This window comes from Oncorhynchus keta, chromosome 11 (assembly GCF_023373465.1).
Source record: "Oncorhynchus keta strain PuntledgeMale-10-30-2019 chromosome 11, Oket_V2, whole genome shotgun sequence".
Lineage (NCBI taxonomy): Eukaryota > Metazoa > Chordata > Actinopteri > Salmoniformes > Salmonidae > Oncorhynchus > Oncorhynchus keta.
The window spans coordinates 20,929,034-20,950,274 of record NC_068431.1 but is presented as its reverse complement, the minus strand read 5'-3'; the positions used below and the strand labels follow the sequence as shown (position 1 = coordinate 20,950,274).

At 42.7% G+C, this 21,241-nt stretch overlaps 1 protein-coding gene across 3 annotated transcripts in view; it reads left to right on the top strand.

Moving 5' to 3' along the window:
* Nucleotides 1-21,241, top strand: part of arhgef12b (Rho guanine nucleotide exchange factor (GEF) 12b) — a 127,367-nt gene that overhangs the window by 67,008 nt on the left and 39,118 nt on the right. For 2 of the 3 annotated variants that reach the window (XM_035779849.2, XM_035779847.2), the window contains 13 exons: nucleotides 842-891; nucleotides 5,742-5,799; nucleotides 6,124-6,323; nucleotides 8,348-8,425; nucleotides 11,534-11,653; nucleotides 12,166-12,288; nucleotides 13,115-13,240; nucleotides 13,380-13,478; nucleotides 13,653-13,763; nucleotides 14,074-14,172; nucleotides 14,575-14,617; nucleotides 14,791-14,896; nucleotides 15,316-15,453. In XM_035779849.2, the coding sequence (XP_035635742.1) occupies nucleotides 842-891; nucleotides 5,742-5,799; nucleotides 6,124-6,323; nucleotides 8,348-8,425; nucleotides 11,534-11,653; nucleotides 12,166-12,288; nucleotides 13,115-13,240; nucleotides 13,380-13,478; nucleotides 13,653-13,763; nucleotides 14,074-14,172; nucleotides 14,575-14,617; nucleotides 14,791-14,896; nucleotides 15,316-15,453 (1,351 nt within the window). The remainder of the gene's footprint in view (nucleotides 1-841; nucleotides 892-5,741; nucleotides 5,800-6,123; nucleotides 6,324-8,347; nucleotides 8,426-11,533; nucleotides 11,654-12,165; nucleotides 12,289-13,114; nucleotides 13,241-13,379; nucleotides 13,479-13,652; nucleotides 13,764-14,073; nucleotides 14,173-14,574; nucleotides 14,618-14,790; nucleotides 14,897-15,315; nucleotides 15,454-21,241) is intronic. The other variant, XM_035779848.2, reaches the window with a different exon arrangement.

The window sequence follows — 21,241 nt, the reverse complement described above, 5'->3', positions numbered from 1 at the left end:
GACGTGTTCTGTCTCCTAGAGATGAACGCACTTTGGTGCAAAAAGTGCAAATCAATCCCAGACCAACAGCAAAGAACCTTGTGAAGATGCTGGAGGAAACGGGTATAAAAATATCTATATCCACAGTAAAACTGCTCCAAAACCGCCATAAAAAAGCCAGACTACGGTTTGCAACTGCACATGGGGACAAAGATCGTACTTTTTGGAGAAATGTCCTCTGGTCTGGTGAAACAAAAGTATAACTGTTTGGCCTGTCAGGAGGATTGAGCCAGAATTCACCCAACTTATTGTGGGAAGCTTGTGGAAGGCTACCTAAAACATTTGACCCAAGTTAAATAATTTAAAGGCAATGCTACCAAATACTAATTGAGTGTATGTAAACATCTGACCCACTGCGAATGTAATGAAAGAAATAAAAGCTGAAATAAATCATTCTCTCTACTATTATTCTGACATTTCACATTCTTAAAATAATGTGGTCCTCCTAACTGACCTAAAACAGGGAATTTTTACTAGGATTAAATGTCAGGAATTGTGCAAAACTGAGTTTAAATGTATTTGGCTACGGTGCATGTAAACTTCCGACTTCAACTGTATATTTATTATATGTCAAGGTAATTTAATTGTATATCTTGGAGGTGGAAACCTTTGATGTTAGCACAATATGTTCAATTGGGAGCATAGCACAATGTAAATATATATTCATGCAGTCTTGATACCCAAGGCAAGGATACAATATATTGGATTTATATCTGGAGGTGTCACAATACAGTCAGATACAGTAATATCATTAACCTTTTATCATTCTCACTCCCTTTGCCTGTCCTGTCCTCTTCCGCAGATGGCGCTGCCATGCGAGCGGGTGTCCAGACGGGTGATAGGATCATCAAGGTGAGGCTCATTCCCTCTCTGGGGCCCATAACACTCTTCCTAGACATTGCCCATAGCCTAATCTCTCGTGGACAGATGCATGTAACATAAATGGCAGTAGCATCTGTCCCAGACCTGGGTTCAAATACAATGTAAAATATCTGAATTGCTTTCGCATACGGTACATTCGAAATAAGTATTCAGATATATTTTATTTGTAAAGACAAGTAGTTGAATACTTGTAATTAATTTGGAAAAATACTAGGAAAGTATTTGAAAATACTCATACAGTTGAAGTCGGAAGTTTACATATACTTAGGTTGGAGTCCATTGAAACTCGTTTTTCAACCACTCCACAAATTTCTTGTTAACAAACTGTAGTTTTGGCAAGTCTGTTAGGACATCTACTTTGTGCATGACACAAGTCATTTTTCCAACAATTGTTTACAGACTTTTTATTTCACTTATAATTCACTGTATCACAATTCCAGTGGGTCAGAAGTTTACATACACTAAGTTGATTGTGCATTTAAACAGCTTGGAAAATTCCAGAAAATGTCATGGCTTTAGAAGCTTCTGATAGGCTAATTGACATCGTTTGAGTCAATTGGAGGTGTACCTGGGGATGTATTTCAAGGCCTACCTTAGAACTCGGTGCCTCTTTGCTTGACATTATGGGAAAATCAAAATAAATCAGCCAAGACCACAGAAAAAAAATTGTAGACCTCCACAAGTCTGGTTCATCCTGTACAAACAATAGTACGTAAGTATAAACACCATGGGACCACGCAGCCGTCACACCGCTCAGGAAGGAGACACAAGGTATTGGAGGGCCGTCACAAAGACCTGACCTCAATCCCATAGAAAATCTGTGGGCAGAACTGAAAAGGCGTGTGCGAGCAAGGAGGCCTACAAACCTGACTCAGTTACACCAGCTCTGTCAGGTGGAATGGGCCAAAATTCACCCAACTAACTTATTGTGGGAAGCTTGTGGAAGGCTACCCGAAACGTTTGACCCAAATTAAACCGTTTAAAGACAATGCTACTAATTACTAATTGAGTGTATGTAAACTTCTGACCACTGACAACATGATGAAATAAATAAAACTGAAATCAATCATTCTCTCTACTATTATTCTGAGATTTCACATTCTTCAAATAAAGTGGTTGTCCTAACTGACCTAAAAACAAGGCATTTTTACTAGGATTAAATGTCAGGAATTGTGAAAAACTGAGTTTAAATGTATTTGGCTAAAGGTGTATGTAAACTTCAGACTGACTTAAAAATACACTCTCATGCATTTTACCCAGGTATTTGAAAATAGTATTTGAAAATACTCTCATGTACAGTTTTATAGACTATTTGGTTTTTACAAATAACTGTTCAAATTCTCAAATAAAAGTACTTGTTTTTGGTTGTGTATTTGAAAATACTCTTATACACTAACATAAAAAAATAAAAAAACAGATGCTCAAATATATATATGTATTTGAATCCTGTTCTGATCTGTCGACAGACTGTGGGACGGGACGACTAACGAGGAACTTTGTTTCGGTACTCAGATTTTTAATCTCTGATCATTTGGACAAATCATGATTTTGCTGGTGCTCGCATCTTTCAAATTTTGGAAGGGGAGGGGACATTTGGCCCATAGATTTGCCCGAAACTCGCTGAGAGTTTTCATTTGGAGGGGTGGAGACTTTGCTAGTCGTGTATTACGTTTTCTAACACGTCTCCCGCCACGTCTCCTGAGATTACCCTTAGCCTCAGATCTAGGATCAGTTTATTTTCCCAAAAATCTTACCTCATGCATTTGAACCAAAATGCAAAACCGACACTAGATCAGTGTGAAGGGGGCAACTTCATCCTGCCACTATCTCTAAAACAGACACCTCTCCGGGTGAAGTTTTCCCAAGTTACCATTCTAGGATCAGTCTCCCCTCCCCAATCCTTACCTTAAAGGGGCAATCCGCAATTGAAACAATAACAAACCCTGATCCCTGCCTCTGTTTTGGTAAAAATCTGAGGGATGGGGCTGGAGAAATGTAGCCACTCTCAAATTCATACAGAGCTATGGATGCAAGATATAGTTTTAACCATGTTTTGAAGCTATGTAGTTTTTGTTTACATTATTTATTTATTTTTACAAAAATTTGAGTAAAACATGCTTATTTAGGATTCTAATGGAGGTACAACTGTTAAACTAATGAGCCATTTATAAGTTATATTCTTTAAGAATCAATGGGTACAGATAATTATTTTATAATTCCAAACATGTGTGTATTTGTATTTGTTATGGATCCCTATTAGTCCTGTAAAATGAAGGCAGTTCTTTACAATTAAAACATTGCATTACCTTTCACATCAGATTTCACAACACATGTGTTCCCTCAGGCCACTAGTCTACTACCACATATCGACAACACAAAATCCATGCGTACGTGTGTGTATAGTGAGTATGTTATCATGTGTGTCTGTAGCAACTGGTGATTGCCCCTTAGCGGGGAAAATGCTAAACCAAAGATCAGTATTTAGGAAAAACTTAATTCTGTCTCAGACAAGAGAACCCTACAGGCTACTGCAGTAGGTCGTGGGTCATGGGTTAGGCCCCCTCCATACTTTACCACTGCCCTCTGCTGGGATGCTGAGTAGCTACACCATATAATGGCAATGCATTCCAATGGGTCATTTGAAAGGGCAGGATGGCTTAGTGCTGTGCATAGTGTCAGTGAAGAAAATGAATTGTTAGTTTGTGGGGGTGAATCTAAACTTTCACTTCAGTAACATTTTCAATTAGTCATGCATTGATGTTGGTGTTGATGTTAGGATTCATAGCAGGGCCAGACGGGTTACCAGGACATGTACTCAGAGCATGCTCTGACCAGCTGACAAGTGTCTTCACTGACATTTTCAACCTCTCCCTGACACAGTCCGCAATACCTACATGTTTCAAGTAGACCACCATAGTCCCTGTGCCGAAGAAGCCAAAGTAACCTGTCTAAATGACTGCCTCCCCATAGCACTCACATCTGTAGAGATGAAATGCCTTGAAAGGCTGGTCATGGCTCACATCAACACCATCATCCCAGGCACCCTGGAGCCACTCCAATTCGCATACCGCCCCAACAGATCCAAAGAGGACGCAATCTCTACTGCAATCCACACTGCCCTCTCCCACCTGGACAAGAGGAACACCTATGTGAGAATTCTGTTCAGTGACTACAGCTCAGCGTTCAACACCATAGTGCCATCCAAGCACACCACTAAGCTAAGGTCCCGGGGACTGAACACCTCCCTCTTTAACTGGATCCTGGACTTCCTGACGGGCTGCCCCCAGGTGGTGAGGGTAGACAACAACACATCCTCAATGCTGACCCTCAACATGGGGGCCTCTCAGGGGTATGTGCTTAGTGCCCTCCTTTACTCCCTGTTCACCCATGACTGCATGGACATGCACAACTCCAACACTATCATTAAGTTTGTCGACAACCCAACATTGGTAGGCCTGATTACCGACGACGATGAGACAGCCTATAGGGAGGAGGTCAATAACAACAACTTCTCCCTCAACGTCAATAAAACAAAGGAGCTGATCGTGGACTACAGGAAACGGAGGGCCGAGCACGCCCCCATTCACATCGACGGGTCTGTAGTGGAGCGGGTCAAGAGCTTCAAGTTCCTCGATGTCCACATCACAAAGACTCTATCATGGTCAACACACAGCAACACAGTGGTGAAGAGGGCAGGACAATGCCTCTCCCTCTCAGTTGGCTGAAAAGATTTGGCAGATCTGCAATACATTCTACAGCTACACCATTGAGAGCATCTTGACTGTCTGCATCACCACTCGATATGGCTACTGCTTGGTGTCCGACCGCAAGGCGCTATGGAGGGTAGTGTGTACGGCCCAGTACATCACTGGGAAAGAGATCTCTGCTATCCAGGACCTCTATACAAGGCGGTGTCAGAGGAAGCAGGAAAAAATGGTCAAAGGCTCAAGCCACCCAAGCCACCGACTGTTCTCTCTCCTAACACACAGCATGTGGTACCAATGCACCAAGTCTGGAACCAACAAGCTTCTACACCCAAGCCATAAGACTTCTAAACAAGAGTGCTAAATAGCTAATCAAATGGCTACCCGGACTACATACACTAACTGTTTTTTGCACTAACTCTCTTGCATTGACCCTATGCACACAGACTGGACTCACACACATGCACACACATATTACATACGCCCAAACACACATAACATGCACACACATGCATACTATACTGACTCCACACACACACTTTCAAACTCGCCACATGCACTGCTGCTACTGTCTATTGTCTATCCTTCTGCCTAGTCACTTTACCCCTACCTATATGTACATAGCTACCTCAATTACCTCGTACCCATGCACATCGACTCTGTACTTGTATTCCCTGTATATAGCCATGTTATTTTCTACTCCCTATGTATACCTATGTTATTTTTACTTTATATTTTTATTTGTTATTCTCTGTATATTTATTCATTGTGTCACTTTCTATTTTTTATGACATTCTTTATCTTATCTTTAACTCTGTATTGTTGAAAACGGACCTGTAAGTCAGCTGTTAGTCTACACCTGTTGTCTACGAAGCATTTGGTAAAACATGTATTTGATTTGAATGAACATTTAGAAATGAATAAGGTGTTTCTTGGCTTGGAAAGAGTTATGTACACATGCTCCTGTTGAACATGAACTAATATGGGGCTTCCCATTTGCATTGTTTTTGTCATTTTTTGCTACATTTTAGACAGAACACATTGTCCTCTTATAGAAAGTGTTGTATTTAATTTGAATGACGTTGATTTTAGGTGTAGTTTATGTTTTTGTTGCAGGTTAACGGGACCTTAGTAACACATTCAAACCATGTAGAAGTCGTCAAGCTAATAAAATGTAAGTTCAAGTGACAGTTTTATATCCAATTATTCGTAGACATGAAAAATCACAGGCTCTTCAAGAGACTTACTTTCTTAAAGCCAACCTGTAGTAGGCTATATGCGCTTATAATGCATTGTAAGACTTGTCATAAGGATGTATAATGTCTTATTATCATCTCATGAGTCTGACCATACTGTATAATAAGCTAGCCATTGTGTGTCAATATAAGTTGAAAGTTGGCTACAGAGAGAGACATTACATGAAGATATATTTTTTATAATAAGAATTAAAACTCATACAAGTAATAGAGCTGTGACCCCTATTGTCTCTATGTGTCAGCGGGCTCCTATGTGGCCCTCACAGTGCTGGGGAGGCCCCCGGGGCTGGCCCAGATCTCGCTGTCCGAGGGCGAGGGGGGAGACCTGTCCTCTTTCCTCTCCTCGCCCCACTCTCCTGGACCAACGGGGGGAACAGGGGAGCGCTGCGTCACCTCCTCCACCAGCCCCCAGGACCACATCACCTCCCCGCTGCCCCTCTGGGTACGACAGACAATTGGTTCTCTGTTTGCAACTGAAATGGCATCCTATTTACCATATAGTATACCACTCTATAGAATAAGTAGTGTACTCTATAGGATAAGGTGTGTACTCTATAGAATAAATAGTGTACTCTATAGGATAAGGTGTGTACTCTATAGAATAAGTAGTGTGCTCTATAGGGAGTGGGGTGCCATTTCAGACACTCTCTCTCTCATTTTATATACAGTACCAGCCAAAAGTTTGGACACACCTACTCATTCCAGGGTTTTTCTTTATTTTTACTATTATCTACATTGCAGAAAAATATTGAAGATATATTAAATAACACATATGGAATCATGTAGTAACCAAAAAAGTGTTAAACAAATCCAAATATATTTAATATTTGACATTATTCAAAGTAGCCACCCTTTGTCTTGATGACAGCTTTGAACACTCTTGGCATTCTCTCAACCAGCTTCATGAGGTAGTGACCTGGAATGCATTTCAGTTAACAGGTGTGCCTTGTTAAAAGTTAATTTGTGGAATTTATTTCCTTCTTAATGCATTTGAGCCAATCAGTTGTGTTGTGACAAGGTAGGGGTGGTATACAGAAGATAGCCCTATTTGGTAAACGACCAAGTCCATATTATGGCAAGAACATCTCAATAAGCAAAGATAAATGACAGTCCATCATTACTTTAAGTCAATCCAGAAAAGGTAAAGAACTTTGAAAGTTTCTCTCATGAGGACCGCCACAAGAAAGGAAGACCCAGAGTTACCTCTGCTGCAGAGGATAAGTTCATTAGAGTTACCAGCCTCAGAAATTGCAGCCCAAATAAATGCTTCACAGAATTCAAGTAACAGACACATCTCAACATCAACTGTTCAGAGGAGACTGTGTGAATCAGGCCTTCATGGTTGAATTGCTGCAAAGAAACCACTACTAAAGGACACCAATAATAAGAAGAGACTTGATTGGGCCAAGAAACACAAGCAATGGACCTTAGTGGAAATCTATCCTTTGGTCTGATGAAACCAAATTTGAGATTTTTGGTTCCAACCGCTGTGTCTTTGTGAGATGCAGAGTAGATAAACGGATGATCTCTGCATGTGTGGTTCCCACCGTGAAGCATGGAGGAGGAGGGTGATGGTGCTTTACTGGTGACACTGTCTGTGATTTATTTAGAAGGCAAGGCACACTTCACCAGCATAGATACCACAGCATTCTGCAGCGACACTCCATCCCATCTGGTTTGCGCTTAGTGGGACTATCATTTGTTTTCAACAGGACAATGACCCAAAACACCTCCAGACTGTGTAAGGTTTATTTGACCAAGAAGGAATGTGGTGTAGTGCTACATCAGATGACCTGGCCGCCACAATCACCAGACCTGAACCCAATTGAAATGGTTTGGGATGAGTTGGACCTCAGAGTGGAGGAAAAGCAGCCAACAAGTGCTCAGCGTATGTGGGAACTCCTTCGAGACTGTTGGTTGAGAGAATGCCAAGAGTGTGCTAAGCTGTCATCAAGGCAAAGTGTAGCTAAGTATCCCAAATACAACATCTATTTTGATTTGTTTAACACTTTTTTGTTACTACATGATTCCATATGTGTTATTTCATAGTTTTGATGTCTTCACTATTATTCTACAGTGTAGAAAATAGTCAAATAAAGAAAAATCCTTGAATGTGTAGGTGTGTACAAAATTTTGAATCGTACTGTATATCTTTTTTTTCTCTTGGTCCCTCTGTCTCCCTCTCTGTCTATATCTGCCCCTCTCTGTCTTCTCTCTCTCTTTCTGTTTTTCCTGTTGCCCTCGTTCTCCTCTCTCTCCACAGTTCCACTTCTGTTCTTCACTCCCCCTTCTCCTTCCCACCTCAGTATCCACACTCACTCTGCCTCTTTCACTTTCTCTTCTCACTAGTTTCCTCTATTTCCAGTTAAACCTATGCCAAAGCTGCCATTCTCCCTCTGCTGCACGTCAGTGAAGTCCCCAAGCAAACAAAGTTCTTATTATTAATTTTTGGCGTTGGTCCCTCAGGAGGAGAATAATGCACTTCACAGCCAGAAGGTGGACATCTTACAGAAGATGCTGACCAAGGAGCAGGAGGATTTACAGGCAAGACACACACAAACACAGTGTCACCATACTCTGAAGGTTTCTACATGAGGAGATGAGACAGTCAGTCAGTCGAACTTTGTTTCTTTGATTTGAAAGAGTGAATGCAGGTTTTTCTATGCAGCTACACTCATAAATAATCTCAGACAAAGTAGGAGTGCTGATCTAGAATGAGGTTCTTGTACATGTGATCTTATTCATTATCAAAATGTACAACTGATCCTAGATCAGCACTCCTGCTATTAGACGCTATATGAATACGGGCCCAGATGAAATTAAAATAATTCACACATTAAATTGTCATCAAATGCTCATCATTGAAGTGGATCACCCATAAATGCTTTATCTTAATGATGTCATTACACGTTTCTGCACATTCATTATGTTAATTTGCAAAATGCTTCAGTTCAATCGAGTACAGGCTTAACTGAATAACAACAAATACAGAATACAATATGGAATTTTATTGAATAGTTTGAGGTAGACCTCGTCTCAGAGGAAAGCTCCTAAGAGCCAGATGGTGAGGACAGGTTGCCCTATGCTGGGCAGCTGGCATTGAATCCTCCCGGGAGAATGGGGATCCGATGACGGACCTTCAGTTAGTGGTGGTGGGGAGGTAGAAGGTCGTTGGAAGACTGTGGTGGGAGACACAAGGTTTGCGTTGACATATACAGTGTGCTCCAAAAGTATTTGGACAGTGACACATTTTCTGTTGTTTTGGCTAACCTCCCCTATTATTGTAATGGTGAGATGTTAGCATGTCTTGGGGCTATAGTATTTGTGTGTCTGTAACTTGCTCACTCATAATTATTCACTATTCATTCAGGATCATCTGTAATAATGGTAGCCTCCAAATTAATGTAGAAGTGTTTAGAAACCTATTCCATTCTTATATATAATAAAAGTGACTCCAAAATGTCACAATACATTATTTACCATTAATTTATATTGGGCAGAGAATAATCGCAAACAAATGCATCCAACAAATTTGTAGTCACAAGCTTGATGTAGTCATTGCGTGCTGTGATTATAGGACCAAATACCTAACTATTACCACTTTAATACACATATAAGTGAATCTGTCACAATACTTTTGGTCCCCTAAAATGTGGGGACTGTGTACAAACAGTGCTGTAATTCCTCAATGGTTCACTCAATATGGATAAAAAATACCCTCAAATTAAAGCTGGCAGTATGCACTTTAACCTCACAGTCATTGTATCATTTCAAATCCAAAGTGCTGGAGGGCAGAGCCAAAACAACAGCACATGTTACTGTCCCAATACATTTGGAGCTCACTGTAAATACTCCCCTAGATTCATTCCCATTGGTTGAAAAAAAGGAAAGTGATAATAGCGCACGTTAGCCCATAGGTTAATCAGCAACTGTGGTGGAATTACCTTAGTGTTCAATGCTCATAGACTGAAGTTAATAGGTGAATGCTTGCTAATAGTATAGGAGGAGAGATGTGACGCTAAGCAAATGAGGTAACATTATCAAATCAATTCAAATCAAATGTATTTATTAAACCCTTTTTACATCAGCAGATGTTACAAAGTGCTTATACATAAACCCAGCCTAAACCCCCAAACAGCAAGCAATTCAGATGTAGAAACAGGAACCTAGGAAGAAAACTAGAGAGGAACAAGGCTCTGAAGGGTGGCCATTCCTCTTTTGCTGTACCCTGTAAATATCTGCTATGCTGATGAGTGCGATAGGAAGCGATGTGAATTATATGAATTATATGAGTTAGATGAATGAAAAGTGATGATCCATTCAGACCAGCCTTATTGACTGAACTTTCGTAAACTACATTTCCTAGCAGCATTCATAGCTGTCACGCCCTGACATTAGATATCTCTGTTTTCTATATATTTTGGTTAGGTCAGGGTGTGACTAGGGTGGGTAATCTAGTTTTTTTTGTAAGTCTAGGGTTTTTGTAGGTCTAGGGGTTTTTGTATATCTATGTTGGCCTGATATGGTTCCCAATCAGAGACAGCTGTTTATCATTGTCTCTGATTGGGGATCATATTTAGGCAGGCCTTTTCCCCACTTTCTGGTGTGGGATCTTGACTATGTGTAGTTGCCTGTCAGCACTATATTGTATTGTGTCACGGTTCGTTTGTTATTTTGTTAGTTTGTTCTGTGTTCATTCTTTTAATAAAGAGAATGTACGCATACCACGCTGCGCCTTGGTCTCCTTCATACGACAAACGTGACAATAGCAGTGGCATCATTGAATGAAGGCAAAGTTAATTAATTCTCATTAGTGTGTTTGTGTTTAAGTCCCCTGTGGGGCCTCTATTGATGCCTGCTTTGTCTCTATGGGGAGTGTGAGCGCCTGCCTCCCATTTCAATGCTAAACAGGTTAGCTGTCAAAACTTTAAAGTAGCTTTTAGTGGTGTAGCTGAGCTGCGGGTCGTGTTTATTAGGACACACCATAACAAGACGTTTTGCAACAGAATGTGAGATGAGAGTTGCTTATTGAACGTCTTTGGGTAGTACCTCCCCAGAACTCAAGCAGTTTTCTGTTTTGCGACGAATGAACACAGCCCTGTCGCAGTGGTGGGTGAGGGAGGGATGGGCAAAAATGAACAAGTTCTTCCACAATCCTCAAGTCTTTCGTGAGCCATTTCTTCTCTTCCTCTGGTTCATGTTCATCAGGCACTAAATGGAAGAAAATGAACTGAACAGGGAGAGGCAACCAGAACATTAAGAAACGTTTGTTTTTGTGTTCTGTTACAAAATGTTTTGCTACCATGTGCCCTAATGAATACGACCCTGTACCATCGAAGCCAATCATTCTTACCACTAAACAGATACTCTACCATGGTAACCACTCAAACACTGACTGCATCTCACCCTCTTAGTTTCACTTCCTCCTATGACTGACCATGAAATAGAACTAGGACCATGCTAACTGGACACATACACAGACATTTGTAAGTCGCTCTGGATAAGAGCGTCTGCTAAATGACTTAAATGTAAATGTAAATGTACATGCACGCAGACTCGTACACATACACATGTGCACACACACACACACACCTCCCTCCCAGCCTCCCTCCTGTGTCCTCTCCTAAAATGTGTCCTGTGTGTCATGTCCAGGCTATGAAGGAAGTGTACAGCAGGAACCCCACAGAGAAACTACTGAAGGATATCCAGGAGGCCAAGAAACACATTCCTCTGCTGCAGAGCCAGCTCAGCAAAGCCACAGGCACACCTCAGGTATACACACACATACGTATGTATACCAGGGTTTCCCAAACTCAGTCCTCGAGGCCCCAAGGGGTGCACATTTAGTTTTTTTGCCATAGCACAGCTGATTCAAATAATCAAGCTTAGGAGCACACATAAACACTTTCTCTCATAGACACACAGTCTCTCTTGCTCTCACTGTTTCTCTCACTCTCTCTTATTGTTTCTCTCACTCTCTCATTGTTTCTCTCACTCTCTCTCACTGTCTCTCACTCACTCACTGTCTCTCACTCACTCACTGTCTCTCACTCACTCACTCTCACTGTCTCGCTCTCTCTCTCTGTCTCTCACGCTCACTGTGTCTCTCTATCTCTCTCGCTCTCTCTCACTGTCTCTGTCTCTCTGTCTCTGTCTCTATCTCTCTTTCTCACACGGTCATTCTCTCTCTCAAGTCAAGGGCTTTATTGACATGGGACACACACTCTCAAAGGGACAGCCCAGTTACTGTCTGGCCTATCACACATGATTCTGTGTGTTTTCAGGATGGCTCCCTCTCCCACCAGGATGGTGAGGTGGAGGAGGGGGGCATTGAGGCAGCCGATGGAGAGCAGACCCCCTCCTCGCAGGGAGAAAGCAGCAGCGACGGGCCCTGGACCAATAACGCTGTGAGTCAACCTGGCCAACTAGCCTGTCTGTTATTATCACCACCAGATTGTCCTTCCATGACAATTATCAAATCAAATCAAATGTATTTATATAGCCCTTCGTACATCAGCTGATATCTCAAAGTGCTGTACAGAAACCCAGCCTAAAACCCCAAACAGCAAACAATGCAGGTGTAAAAGCACGGTGGCTAGGAAAAACTCCCTAGAAAGGCCAAAACCTAGGAAGAAACCTAGAGAGGAACCGGGCTATGTGGGGTGGCCAGTCCTCTTCTGGCTGTGCCGGGTAGAGATTATAACAGAACATGACCAAGATGTTCAAATGTTCATAAATGACCAGCATGGTCGAATAATAATAAGGCAGAACAGTTGAAACTGGAGCAGCAGCACAGTCAGGTGGACTGGGGACAGCAAGGAGCCATCATGTCAGGTAGTCCTGGGGCACGGTCCTAGGGCTCAGGTCCTCCGAGAGAGAGAAAGAAAGAGAGAATTAGAGAGAGCATATGTGGGGTGGCCAGTCCTCTTCTGGCTGTGCCGGGTGGAGATTATAACAGAACGTGGCCAAGATGTTCAAATGTTCATAAATGACCAGCATGGTTGAATAATAATAATTATATGTGAACTGGTATTCTCAACAGAATACAATTGCACTGGAACCAGGGTTGGGGTGTTTTCCATTTCAATTCAGTCAAATCAGGAAGAAACTGACATTCCAAGTCCTATTTTCCTCAATGCTTTTGTTTGAGAAAATTGGATACCACGATGCCCGTTCAAAATCAGAGACTGGCAAAGGTAATATGTGACTGGTGTGTGGGTCTTTTTATGTCAGGTGTCTCCCAGTCCCCTCCCTGAGAATCCGTGCCAAAGAGAGACGCCCTGCCACAGCCCAAAGACCACCCCCCGAGAGAGCCTCAACTCCTGCCCCTCGCCTGACACAGAGGACACGGCGGACCTGGTGAGACTCACACACACACACTGTATATTTGTTGTTTGCAATAGCCCAGTTCGTGAGTGTGTGTGTGCATGTGAGTCCCATCATTGTACTAACACCTTGTCTCTGTGTGTGTGTGTGTGTGTGTGTGTATGTGAATCAGAACTGTAACTTCCAGTCCAGTGTGGGCAGCCCCTTCTCCCGTCTCAACCCCCAGATAATCGGAGCAGAGGACGACTACTTTGACACAGAGCAGGAACAGGTACTGCTAGACAACTGTTTGTCTGATTGGCTGACTGAGTATCTCTCTCTCTCTCTCTCTCTCTCTCTCTCTCTCTCTCTCTCTCTCTCTCTCTCTCTCTCTCCTGTCTGTTTCTGTCTCATTTTCTCAATGTCTCTCTCTTACTCAACTTGACTGTTGATCTCTCTCTCTCAGATCAACGGTCAGTGTAGTTGTTTTCAGAGTATAGAGCTGCTCAAGTCTCGGCCCGCTCACTTGGCCGCCTTCCTCCATCACGTGGTCTCTCAGTTTGACCCTGCACCTCTGGTAAGTCAACCACACACAGACACACACCAAAACAAAATGCCTGCCTAACAGACACATACTCTTACACTCATTCACACCATTCATAAAGTACATCCATAGTAGCTACTGCTTGAGCTCTAGGCATGCAACATTACTGTAACTGTCACAAAATTCATAGGTTTTCCAGAAATGTGGGCACATTTTGCAGCCCCTAATGAACGCTGATATTTTCTAATTAGGGTACAGCAGTTACTCTTTAGCACTTTGGTGGTTTGACCCCAGAATGCTTTGGTCAGTAGTTTAGACCTAACTGGCTCTGATTCTCTCCCAGCTATGCTACCTTTATGCTGACCTGTACAAGCAGACCAACTCCAAAGAGACCAGACGGATCTTCATGGATTTCCATACTTTCTTTATGGACCGAGCAGCGGTAAGACACACACTTGTGCACATACATTATGTACAAGCACACATGCATTCACACACACACACATATGCGCAAGTAAAGGGACACACACACACAAAGAAGACTGTAACTTTTGGCTCAACTAAAATATTTTAAATGGGATTTGACATGGGCACACACGGGTATAGAATAGATAGGTGACACCAGTGTGTGTGTCTGTGTCTGGGGCATTGACTACCAACTTTTTAAAACCCCAGCACCATCTTGTGAGCGTGTCTGGACAGTTCCTTCACAAGTGGTGTGCTTCTGCTGGAAGAAGTCTGTCTGTTGGGTTTTAATCTCCTGTCAGATAATTAGGATCATTTTAAATGTACACTCTTTATCTGGTGTGGTGGATGAAGGATGAACTCTTTTTCCCCCTTGCAGAATCTGAAAGTAGCTGTGCCTGAGTCTATGACCTCTGAACTAGGTGAGTTATTACTTACTCCTCTCATGTCTTGTATTAGTTTAGCAACAGTTTTAGCAATGCAGTAGTGTATTGTCTAGTGTAATTGATTAGAATGTTTCCAAAAAAGGGAGACTACTTCAAACTGAGTGTGTGTGTGTGTGTGTGTTGGCAAACATGCTGTTGTGTGTTCCCAGAGCGGCGGAGACCTGAGCTGATCCCAGAGGAACTGCACAGACCTTACATACAGCTGTTACAGGACACACTGCTACCAGACATCCAGAGGAACCTAGAAGACTTCAGGTCAGACACAAACACACACACACACACACACTCAGACAGAAACACTCATACGTACACAGACACACATTCAGACAGAAACACTCATACCTACACAGACACACTCGCACGGTCTCACACACATACCATACACGCACACGCACACCACAACCACACGTGCACAAACTCACACTTCTCAAAGATGATGTGCACATAATGATGCTTTGATGTCATATTTCCTCATGGATTATACAATTGCAAAATCTTCTCTCTGCCTATGTGTATCTGTCTGTGCGTGTGTCTGTGTATGTGGTATGGATCTGTGTGTGTGCGTGTGTCTGTGTATGTGGTATGGATCTGTGTGTGTGTGTGCGTGTGCGTATGTGTGTGCGTATGTGTGTGTGCGTGTGTCTGTGCATCTGTGTGTGAGTGTGTGTCTATAGGCAGAAGCGCAGCATGGGTCTGACCCTCGCAGAAGGGGAGCTGGCTAAGCTGGACACAGAGAGGGTGAGAGACCGCGTGTCGCTGGAGAGAGAACGCTCCTGTGCCGAACACATCATCTCCAAGATAGAGGAGGTTCTGTAAGTCCCTGCAATACATGCACACTACGTTTGGGCGATATTATGATAACATCGTGTATCGACAATGATTGACAGCGATCGTCGATGGTGACGAGAAAGTGATGTGACAGACAATGGTTTAGCCTATTTGAACTTGACTGGTACTGCGCAGTAAAAAAACAGAGTGTCTCAGCGCACAACAGGGAAGTACACACGTGACATTCCCAGCAATTTGCCTATTCTTTGCTATAGCCTATTTCAATAAATATGTTATATACAGAATACAAGAGGAGAATGTAGGCCAGACAGAGCAGATAATTATTTTATTTCACCTTTATTTAACCAGGTAGTTAAGTTGAGAACAAGTTCTCATTTACAACTGCGTCCTGGCCAAGATAAAGCGAAGCAGTTCGACACATATAACAACACAGAGTTACACATGGAGTAAAACAAACATACAGTCAATAATACAGTAGAAAAATAAGTCTATATACAATGTGAGCAAATGAGGTGAGATAAGGGAGGTAAGGCAATAAATAGGCCATGGTGGCGAAGTAAATACAATATAGCAAATAAAACACTGGAATGGTAGATTTGACAGTAGATGAGTGTGCAAAGTAGAAATACTTGGGTGCAAAGGAGCAAAATAAATAAATACAGTAGGGGATGGAGTAGTTGTTTGGGCTATTTATAGATGGGCTATGTACAGGTGCAGTGATCTGTGAGCTGCTCTGATAGCTGGTGCTTAAAGCTAGTGAGGGAGATAAGTTTTCCCAGTTTCAGAGATTTTTGTAGTTTGTTCCAGTCATTGGCAGCAGAGAGCTGGAAGGAGAGGCGGCCAAAGGAGGAATTGGCTTTGGGGGTGACAAGTGAGATATACCTGCTGGAACGCGTGCTACGGGTGGCTGCAGATATGGTGACCAGCGAGCAGAGATAAGACGGGACTTTACCTCAAATCAAATCAAATTTATTTATATAGCCCTTCGTACATCAGCTGATATCTCAAAGTGCTGTACAGAAACCCAGCCTAAAACCCCAAACAGCAAGCAATGCAGGTGTAGAAGCACGGTGGCTAGGAAAAACTCCCTAGAAAGGCCAAAACCTAGGAAGAAACCTAGAGAGGAACCAGGCTATGAGGGGTGGCCAGTCCTCTTCTGGCTGTGCCGGGTGGAGATTATAACAGAACATGGCCAAGATGTTCAAATGTTCATACATGACCAGCATGGTCAAATAATAATAATCACAGTAGTTGTCGAGGGTGCAGCAAGTCAGCACCTCAGGAGTAAATGTCAGTTGGCTTTTCATAGCCGATCATTCAGAGTATCTCTACCGCTTCTTCTGTCTCTAGAGAGTTGAAAACAGCAGGTCTGGGACAGGTGCCACAGGCAGAACAGTTGAAACTGGAGCAGCAGCACGGCCAGGTGGACTGGGGACAGCAAGGAGTTATCATGCCAGGTAGTCCTGAGGCATGGTCCTAGGGCTCAGGTCCTCCGAGAGAGAGAAAGAGCGAGAGAAAGAGAGAATTAGAGAGAGCATACTTAAATTCACACAGGACACTGGATAGGACAGGAGAAGTACTCCAGATATAACAGACTGACCCTAGCCCCCCGACACATAAACTACTGCAGCATAAATACTGGAGGCTGAGACAGGAGGGATCAGGAGACACTGTGGCCCCATCCGATGATACCCCCAGACAGGGCCATACAGGCAGGATATAACCCCACCCACTTTGCCAAAGCACAGCCCCCAGACCACTAGAGGGATATCTTCAACCACCAATTTACCATCCTGAGACAAGGCCGAGTATAGCCCAAAAAGATCTCTGCCACGGCACAACCCAAGGGGGGGCGCCAACCCAGACAGGAAGATCACGTCAGTGACTCAACCCACTCAAGTGACGCACCCCTACTAGGGACGGCATCGAAGAGCACCAGTAAGCCAGTGACTCAGCCCCTGTAATAGGGTTAGAGGCAGAGAATCCCAGTGGAGAGAGGGGAACCGGCCAGGCAGAGACAGCAAGGACGGGTCGTTGCTCCAGAGCCTTTCCGTTCACCTTCACATTCCTGGACCAGACTACACTCAATCATATGACCTACTGAAGAGATTAGTCTTCAGTAAAGACTTAAAGGTTGAGACCGAGTCTGCGTCTCTCACATGGGTGAATGGCAGACCATTCCATAAAAATTGAGCTCTATAGGAGAAAGCCCTGCCTCCAGCTGTTTGCTTATAAATTTGAGGGACAATTAGGAGGCCTGCGTCTTGTAGCGTATGTGTAGGTATGTACGGCAGGACCAAATCGGAAAGAAGGGTAGAAGCAAGCCCATGTAATGCTTTGTAGGTTAGCAATAAAACCTTGAAATCAGCCCTTGCCTTAACAGGAAGCCATTGTAGGGAGGCCAGCACTGGAGTAATATTATCCATTTTTTTTGTTATAGTTTAAGATTCTAGCAGCCGTATTTAGCACTAACTGAAGTTTATTTTGTGCTTTATCCAGGTAGCCGGAACGTAGAGCATTGCAGTAATCTAACCTAGAAGTAACAAAAGCATGGATTAATTTTTCTGCATCAATTTTGGACAGAAAGTTTCTGATTTTTGCAATGCTATGTAGATGGAAATAAGTTGTACTTTAAACAGTCTTGATATGTTCGTCAAAAGAGAGATCAGGGTCCAGAGTAATGCCGAGGACCTTCACAGTTTTATTTGAGACGACTGTACAACCATTAAGATTAATTGTCAGATTCAACAGAAGATCTCTTTGTTTCTTGGGACCTAGAACAAGCATCTCTGTTTTGTCCGAGTTTAATAGTAGAACGTTTGCAGCCATCCACTTCCTTATGTCTGAAACACAGGCTTCCAGTGAGGGCAATTTTGGGGCTTCACCATGTTTCATTGAAATGTACAGCTGTGTGTCATCCGCATAGCAGTGAAAGTTAACATTATGTTTTCGAATAACATCCCCAAGAGGTAAAATGTATAGTGAAAACAATAGTGGTCCTAAAACGGAACCTTGAGGAACACCGAAATTTACAGTTGATTTGTCAGAGGACAAACCATTCACAGAGACAAACTGATATCTTTCCGACAGATAAGATCTGAACCAGGCCAGAACATGTCCGTGTAGACCAATTTGGGTTTCCAATCTCTCCAAAAGAATGTGGTGATCGATGGTATCAAAAGCAGCACTAAGGTCTAGGAGCACGAGGACAGATGCAGAGCCTCGGTCCGATGCCATTAAAATGTCATTTACCACTTCACAAGTGCCGTCTCAGTGCTATGATGGGGTCTAAAACTAGACTGAAGCATTTCGTATACATTGTTTGTCTTCAGGAAAGCAGTGAGTTGCTGCGCAACAGCCTTCTCTAAAAATTTTGAGAGGAATGGAAGATTCGATATAGGCCGATAGTTTTTTATATTTTCTGGGTCAAGGTTTGGCTTTTTCAAGAGAGGCTTTATTACTGCCACTTTTAGTGAGTTTGGTACACATCCAGTGGATAGAGAGCCATTTATTATGTTCAACATAGGAGGGCCAAGCACAGGAAGCATCTCTTTCAGTAGTGTTGGTGTGGCGCCATTTCCGGTCCAATTTTCTGGAAGCTTGCTTCAGAGCTCAGGTATTTTCTTTATACCAGGGAGCTAGTTTCTTTTGAGAAATGTTTTTCGTTTTTAGGGTTGCAACTGCATCTAGGGTATTGCGCAAGGTTCAATTGAGTTCCTCAGTTAGGTGGGTAACTGATTTTTGTCCTCTGACGTCCTTGGGTAGGCAGAGGGAGTCTGGAAGGGCATCATGGAATCTTTGGGTTGTCTGAGAATTTATAGCACGACTTTTGATGCTCCGTAACGTAATAAAATGGTGGTCCGATAGTCCAGGATTATGAGGAAAAACATTAAGATCCACAACATTTATTCCATGGGACAAAACTAGGTCCAGAGTATGACTGTGACAGTGAGTAGGTCCAGAGACATGTTGGACAAAACCCACTGAGTCGATGATGCCGCGAAAGCCTTTTGGAGTGGGTCTGTGGACTTTTCCATGTGAATATTAAAATCACCAAAATGTTTAATATTATCTGCTATGACTACAAGGTACGATAGGAATTCAGGGAACTCAATGAGGAACGCTGTATATGGCCCAGGAGACCTGTAAACAGTAGCTATAAAAAGTGATTGAGTAGGCTGCATAGATTTCATGACTAGAAGCTCAAAAGATGAAAACTTAGTTTTATTTTGTAAATTGAAATTTGCTATCGTAAATGTTAGCAACACCTCCTCCTTTGCGGGATGCATGGGGGATATGGTCACTATTGTAACCAGGAGGTGAGGCCTCATTTAACACAGTAAATTCATCAGGCTTAAGCCATGTTTCAGTCAGGCCAATCACATCAAGATTGGCCTGATAGGCTGTTAAACAACAGCCTACCTGATAGTTTCTTTTAGTTATTTATTTTATTTTACCTTATATTATAGCTTTCTCCATCTCATTTAACTAACTTAATACTGTAATTGGCCAGCAGCATACCACCCTGCATCCCACTGCTGGCTTGCTTCTGAAGCTGAGCAGGGTTGGTCCTGGATTGGAGACTAGATGCTGCTGGAAGTGGTGTTGGAGGGACAGAAGGAGGCACTCTTTTTCCTCTGGTCTAAAAACATAAAAAATCTCAATGCCCCAGGGCAGTGATTGGGGACATTGCCCTGTGTTGGGTGGCGTCTTTTGGATGGGATGTTAAATAGGTCACTAAAGATCCCATGGCACTTTTCGTAAGAGTAGGGGTGTTAACCCAGGTGTCCTGGCTAAAATTCCCAATCTGGCCCTCATACCATCAAGGCCACTTAATCATCCCCAGCTTCCAATCGGCTCATTCATCCCCCTCCTCTCCCCTGTAACTATTCCCCAGGTCGTTGCTGTAAATGAGAATGTGGTTTCAGTCAACCTACCTGGTAAAATAAGGGTTAAATAAAAAGTAATTGTAATTCCATGTTGCATTGATTAGAGATCTCACACGTTGCTTAGTACACATGGAGCCACTGACTGTAGACAGTGCCATTTTGAATGGCTGACAATAACAACAAACATGTGAAGCCTGTGTAGGCTACTATGTCATTTTATGGGGCCCACATCATACAAATGAATTGAAACGTTTTTTTAAATTAATAATGTCTAATGTCATGGTATATCCTTGTGTGTAGCAATGTCACATACTTAATTTAGACAAATACTTTTCCTTGTTGAAATAGACTTATGATTAAAAAGAAATCTGAATACTCTCGCAATTATTTGAAATCTAACGTCTGTTGGGATATTAAAATATTAGAATAACTGTGCGGTCTCTAGGTGTCATAGCTTACTGAAATGACATGGAACCACTCTGTTGTTCCAGTTACCGTGTGTGTGGAGAAAAGATTGTACCACATACACGTGCCATTTCTGGGAATTATTTCCAGGTCAGTGAGTGCTTGCGTGTCTCCACTCTCTGGGCCTCAAACACACCAAACTGTACAGATTACAGGGATTAAGATAGATACAAGTTAGATATTATCGCTCTCTCTCTCCCAAACACACAGACACAGACAGACAGACAGACAGACAGACAGACAGACAGACAGACAGACAGACAGACAGACAGACAGACAGACAGACAGACAGACAGACAAAGACAGACGACAGACAGAGACACACACTCGTACTTTCAAGACCACTGATATCATCTCACTCTCCCAAGACTGTCTCTCTTACCTGCACTCACCTGTTTAGTGTTGATGCCAGTGTGAAGGTTTAAGCCGTTCCGGGATAGACTGTAGCTACTAGTTA